Source organism: Haliaeetus leucocephalus, unplaced genomic scaffold, assembly GCF_000737465.1.
Source record: "Haliaeetus leucocephalus isolate CR32 unplaced genomic scaffold, Haliaeetus_leucocephalus-4.0 Scaffold229, whole genome shotgun sequence".
In the NCBI taxonomy this organism is placed as follows: Eukaryota; Metazoa; Chordata; class Aves; order Accipitriformes; family Accipitridae; genus Haliaeetus; species Haliaeetus leucocephalus.
In genome coordinates, this window is record NW_010972665.1 from 6,566,812 (window position 1) to 6,573,887 (window position 7,076).

At 36.1% G+C, this 7,076-nt stretch overlaps 1 protein-coding gene across 1 annotated transcript in view; it reads left to right on the forward strand.

Moving 5' to 3' along the window:
* RET (ret proto-oncogene) overlaps positions 1-1,534 on the forward strand; it is a 41,613-nt gene extending 40,079 nt beyond the window's left edge. The window contains exon 20 of the mRNA XM_010567927.1: positions 238-1,534. Within this exon, the coding sequence (XP_010566229.1) occupies positions 238-417 (180 nt within the window). The 3' untranslated portion in view covers positions 418-1,534. The remainder of the gene's footprint in view (positions 1-237) is intronic.
* The last annotated feature ends 5,542 nt before the right edge of the window (positions 1,535-7,076 follow it).

Genomic DNA, 7,076 nt, shown 5'->3' on the forward strand with positions numbered 1-7,076 from the left:
GGAAGTATTTGTGTGTCTCTAGCATGTCTAGTGTTCTGGCAAATCAGGTACTTCCAGAGATGCTATGGTTGCAGAAAGGGAGACCCTATGCGGGTGCCAGAGGTACTATCAAAAGACAAATGCAGTGGGGTCTGTAGCTACTTGTTTTAAAGAAACCGGATGCACATTTAGCCTTTATACGCAACCAGCAACACTGCCACATACGTTAACCCAGCTTTTTCTGTGTTCACTTCTTAGGACTACTTAGATCTTGCGGCTTCCACACCTTCTGATTCCTTACTTTATGATGATGGGCTCTCAGAAGAGGAGACACCACTCGTGGACTGTAATAATGCTCCCCTCCCTCGAACCCTCCCTTCCACATGGATTGAAAACAAACTCTATGGTAGAATTTCACATGCATTTACTAGATTCTAGCAACACAAAAAAATGATTTTTCTTCTGCACTGTTCTCAGACTCTGTAACCCCATTACAGTGTTTCTTGTCTGAATGAAGCCAATCAAAATTTGCTTGGAAGCTTCTTTTCGGTTTTTTTGTTTGTTTGTTTTTTCTTTTGGTAAATGTCAAAGTTTGCATCAGGATCATCCTTTAGTCATTTTGCAGCGGTGTTTAAAATAAACGTTTTTAAAAGGATGTGAAAATAAGTAAAATGACTAGATATCATACAGTAAAAGAAAAAAAGATCAGGGAAGTATTCTCAGGGGAAATATAAAATGCTAATGAGTATCTAATTCAACTATCCTGTTGGGGGAGGCTAGGAACATTTATGTTAGATTCTGCACCTCTAATTTAAGCAATAGACTTTTTTTCTTTTCCAATGCTGTTTTTTGCCATAGCTCAAGGATAGCACCCATCTGCAACATTTTTCGTTTTATCAATATGGATTTCTAAATTTCAGCTGCTGTTAATGCATTCTGGATCCATAAGCTGAAATGTCTATTTAATGTATCATAGAATGAAACCAGAGTATTATATACAGAAGGTAGAAATACTGTATATAAGTATTATATACAGACTAAATCAACATGTAAAGTCCTTTGAAAATTGAATTAATGGTGGGCATTTTGAAAATACACTCAGCTGTTTTCACGTCCTTTGATTTATTATGAAAATGTCAGTACTAAACCTTGATTGAATGATGTAGCAAGTGTTTTTAAAAAGAACATATGCTTTCATATTGTGATGGTGAGATGGACAGTAAAAATGGTTCTTGCCAAAACTCCTACATTTTGTCTCCTGATTAAATATTCTACATGTTTTTAGATATTTACTAACAACAGATTTTTTTTTCATTCTTCAAGCAGTATGACTTTTGAAAAGTTGGATCTTTTAGCTTAGAAGTTGCCATTAATACATGGCTTTGGGTCTATTTTTGATCTATACCCTAGCTATAATTTTCTTTAATAGGTTCCCCCAACTCACGTTCACTTTGTGGCACTTAGTGGCCAGATTGTTAAAAGAATGCAGTAACAGAAAGAGTTGCCACCGAGGTTGATGGCAGATGCCGAATGCTTAATAAGCAACAAAATCCGATTTCTGTTTTTGAAAATCTTGGCCCTGGTATGGTTCTCTGCTTGTACAGCTAGATCAACATGGTGCTAAGCACTCTGCTTCCATTTTGATCACTTGTGCCTAAACTGAGAAGCAGTTACTGGACTCAATGCAAATAATTACATGCCTGAAATACACGTTTAAATGCGGAATCAAGACAGGAGTGCTCAGGATACTCAGTTGTGCTCCTGGGATTTCCTAAAATTAAGCAGGGGATCCCTGGTGAGGGTGTGAGAGTGTCCCCAAAACCTCACTGAAGCCAACGGAAAGGCGCCCATTTAAGTAAATGGAAATACTCTCAGTCATTGGAATGGACTTTGGATCCTGTCCCAAATAGGTTTATTAATTCTTGGAGCACTTCCTGTACAGCAAGAACTTCCTCTTGCAAAGCAATATATTGCTACATGATTGTTAAAAAAGAAAATTATGGAAAGTTGGAGGCTCATCAGAAGAAAAATTATTAGCTTTTTATTATGCACATGTGCGTGCATGCATATAATTTTTTATCAAGTAAGCACTTTATTTTTTCAGGGTTTTTGCCTACATCTGAATTTGTGCTTCAGGGATTTTGAAACATCATTTATATGAATTGATTTGGGACAAAATCCAGTGGACTGGCTTAAAATATTGAAGGGAGTTTTGCCAAGGGCCTTACTGTCTGCACATGAAGTTATGGTTCTTCAGTGCAGAAAAAATTATCTGTTTTCATTTTTAGGCATGTCATACCCGAACTGGCCTGAGGAGAGCCCCGTTCCACTCACAAGATTCGATGGCACTAACTCTGTGTTTTCAAGATATGCAAATGATAGTGTATATGCTAACTGGATGGTTTCACACTCAGCGGCAAAATTTATGGACAAGTTTGATAGCTAAAATTTTCTTTGTGAAAGGTAATGGACTCCTGAGGGGAACAAAGATGCAAAGAATGGAAAGTCCATTGGCTCGTTCTTTGTACAATCAACAACTAACTTTTAAATTGGCAAACCCTTTTATTGGTAGTTTCTAAAGTGTGTTATTCATGCTGAAGACTATAATTGGTGATTTCCCCTTTCAGAAAACATATCAAGCTGGATAAGAGTTGTAGTTCCAGTACTTCTTTCTAGATTGCCATTTTGCATATGGTTCCATTTGGCAACTTCTTACTGCAAATGGCCTCGCACTTCATTCTCGCTGTTTTTTAGACTAACCATCCTGTGTTAAGCTTTCTTGGATGTGAAAATGTACTTGAACTGCTACTTTTATAGTGGCTGTTAGCATACGACCACTTGATCTAAGCAGGAAGCACAAACAATATATGGAAGGGAGGGGGGAAGTAGGCTCCCAAATTACTGAGCTTGCTATCAAATGAGAAGTGTTACGATGATGTTGGCACTAACGAAGCCTGTATCTTGGTTTGGAAGCAAACATTAAGTAACTCAATAGAGGACTTGAGATTCAACATTTGAAGTCTTGTAAAATGTATTGTCTGTCTTAATGAGAAGAGAGTTTGTTTTATTAGTCTTAACTTCTCTTACCTTTAGCACAATGGAGATAAATTTGATACAAGATAAGCTGTATAGACTGATGGCAATCAAGAGTGTTCATCTGACACAATTTACTTTCTATCACCTACGTCTTACTAATGTTAAAAAGTACAATCTTGTACAATCATAATTCCTCTTACGAGTTCAAAATAGACTGTACAGGATTTTTAGATTGAATTCAAGTAAAGAGATTTCGGTTGCAGTCATGTTCAGTGGGTTGGAGTCCTCCTCTCAGCTCCAAATTGGATACACTGCCATGCACAGAACACTGACAATGACGTAACTCCAAATAAACCTATTACCTTGAAAGTCATGAGTAAACAACACTTGCACAGCAAAATTGGTCTAAAACTCTACTGTTAATGAAACTATCCAAGGAAAATGTCATCGGAATTTGTTAAGGTGAAATATAAAAATGTTGTGCTTACAACACTGACTTGATATTTGGGAGAACAATCAGACTGTGGGTCGTGTTCGATGTGGAAGAGTAAATGATCAGCACTACTTTTGTCTTTATTTGTAATCTAATATGGTTAAAGATAACTTTTTGTTTGCTACAAATGTTGGGACGTAAATCCCGAGTGACTTGTTGTTAGCATTGTGATGGTTATTCTAAATAATCCAATTCTACCAAAGCTTGCTCCTGTCACTTACAATCCAGTTTAGCTGTTTTCAGATGTTGTTTTGTGTATCAACTTTATGTTTCCATTAAAGTCTGTGATTTCAGAAACAAGAGAGTCAGACTGCCAAAACCCGAACACAGATTTTCATTTTACAAAAAGTGGGATATAAAGTGCCGTGTTGGAATTTAAGCTACTTCACTGTTGGATATCATACTTGATCCTGTCCTGGTTTCGGACAAGCACTAAGCAGAGTGACTTTTTCTTTGTACAAACATTTGCCATGTTCCATAATGCTTATGTACGATAAACAGATGTAGCTATTTATACAGAAGGGGTTCAGTTGTGATATATCGGTGATCTTCACTGGCATGACACAACTGTCAGCATGCATACTTTTAAAATAAATGGCACTGAAAATTAAGCCCATTATATGGGCTTTTTTTTCTGTTTGGAGATCTATGAAAAATGGAGAGAAAAATGGCACTTGTGGTAACTTTTTGCTTTGTCCAGTCCTTTTCCTTTATTTGATGTCTGTAAATGGGAATTCTTTATTTCCTATGAGCAATCAAGGCATTAAGACTTTTGTGTTTTGTTTTTTTTTTTTAATTCCTCCTTAAATTAAGAATTTCTTTTTATCAGCTATCTCAGCAAGTGTTCAGCTGGGAGATGTGAAGCACTCAGTTTCTAACCTGAAAAGCCCTGCAACAACATTGCTGTACAGTAGGTGAGTGGGATAGTAAGTGATGCTGAAATAACCAGTGGATGCAGAAAGTACTGTGTATTTTAGACTTCCAGCATGAGTCAATGTTGTTTCAACCATTAATTGCTGTGAAAAATTTCACTAATAGTTATTGTCACCTATGTTACCGGACATAGATTCTGCATATAAAATACATACACTGTTCATAATTATAGTTGCCATACTCAGTTACCTGCATTAAGTGCAGCTTAATGAAAAATTCTTTACAAGTGTTTCATAATCCAGCTAATTTTGACTCCCTTTCTGCTCATGAATGTCGGTAAGGAATAGATTATTATTTTCAAGTATTCACTCATGATTGGAAAGCTTCTTATGTCCTCTGTGTAGGCTATTTTTGTAAATATTTCCCTTGAAGTGCTTCCTATTTGTTCTGTGTTGCCATTAGTCATAATGGTGACAATCTTGTTTCAGTTCCCCATGAGAGAGTACACGTACTCCCCATGTGGGGAAAAAAGTGATACTGCAGATGATTATTTCCACTGGTGCCAGAAATACTTACGCACTTGGCTGCCCTGAGGAAAGTGAATTCGAAGGGAACAAATGACTCACCTAAATGCACAGGTTGGAGGGAATAACTTTCTAAAAATTTCTGCCAGCCTTTTCTAAATATCTGCAGAGATGACATGGTTTACCTGGTCTGTGCTTTCAGTTGTGACAGATGGGGGAGAGGGTGAATCTCGTGTGTCCTTCCAGTCATTACAGCAGCACAAGGAAGTTATTGTAACGTTCGTTTTTACAAACTTTTCCAGAGGTATGATACTCAGAAAATCTACTGTGAGGTTGCAGATTTTAATCTGCAGATGTTAACCTGTTTCATATAATAGAAATTTTTAAAAATCTTGTCCTGTGAATATGAGGTACATAGGATTTAAATCATGTGGTTTTATCTACAATTTGTCATGCAAAATGTGCATTAATCTCTATGGTACACTCAACTGGACCTAAGTAAACCTCAGATACGTACAGTAAAAGCAAGTTTCTATTCCTTGATGTTTTATAATCAATCTTATATGAATAATACAAGCCTCAAAGTATATTTAAAAAGGATATTTCTACTGTAACTTTTAAAGGTTCAAAGAAATTACTTATAATTTTGAAATGCTTTATGTCAAAACTCAGCCCACCTAAAAGCCCTCTCTCTCACTGCAGCTACAGTGGTAAATTTGTAAAAAAATACTAAAGATGACGTTCAGCAGCACCAGCTCCTAGGTAGCACCAGGCAATGTTCCCTATAAACAAGGTGCAGATTGTCCACGGTGAGATGAATGGTTTGACTTTTTCAGCCTAAGCTATCTTTCTGAAAAAGAACCATATGATTCCCTAAAGATATATAAAAGTATGTAAAATCTTAATTAGAAAACCTAAGCTGTTCAGGTCTGCTGCATCTAACTTCATATAATTTAAGTAGCCCCTCTGAAGTTGGTGGGATCATTCATGAATAAATTATTCATAAATATTTACTGGTCTAAAATCAAATATCCCAATAGTCTGCTAGCAAAAGTACAAAAGATATTATCAAAATATGGACAAAGTAGCAATAGCTCAGGTCTACTCATCCCTAACATAATATTGTAACTTGTCTATCTAGAAGCAGTATTTAGAAGTAGGTACTAGACACTGGAAGACAGGTAAGCACAAATATATCTTTAATGTATATCTAGAAGAGACAGTGAATGAAATATTTTTCAGTATTTATCAAGTACTTCAGTAAAGATGAGTTATTCATGTAAGCTGCGTTTCATGTTTGTTTCTCATTTCCAATTCTTTGGGACAGCAACCTGCGTCTTCCAATTACAACAGAGATACACATACTCTTAATGCATTTTGAGAAGATGAATAGTTCCTCTCTTTTCAGGGTCTGTTTTTTTGGTTTTACCTGGTTTTATAAAGGGTTGCATAGTATGTCAACACAACAAATTTCTTGCGAACAGTGTATTTCTTTGAGCTGTTATGGAAGTTCATTTTGCTGGTAACGTTCTGAAATTAAGTAAAAAGGTTTTGCCTACCTAAGTACAGACAAGTACACCTCCCCTTAAGCTCATCTGAAATAATTAGCTTCTTTCTTTGGGCTAATGAGGTACATTTCATAAAAATCCAACTTCATCGTTCATATGGATTACAGGCCAATCCAAAATGGTATGAACAATTTAAGAGCATTGCAGCTGTACTTTATATGTCAAGAAATAACTTTCTAAGTTTCTCTATTAGAAAAGAGAATGAAAGAAAAGCGTGTTCATCTCCAAGGTAGTTAAAAAAATTAGTAACTTTTTAAATCAGTGACAATGTAATGATTGTTGTCATTGGGTATCAGACCGAGAGTTTGATTCTATCCTTGCTGATATAAGCAAATGTGTATTAACATATAAGATAACTGGTTTAAGTGCATTTTTACCTTGCCACGAGAAAAGCTTTCCATTTAATCAGCTAAGCACAGAAGTTTGTAGAGGTTCACACCATTACACTGATAGCAAGTAATGTGCATATTTTGAATAAATAGTAATATTTACAGTAGGTGTTTCTGTTTGGTTTGGGTTTTTTTTATTGGCTCCCAAATATAAAAATGGATTGGGTTTTCACAAAGCACTCAGCTTTGACCTAGGTCATCTCCCATTACGTCC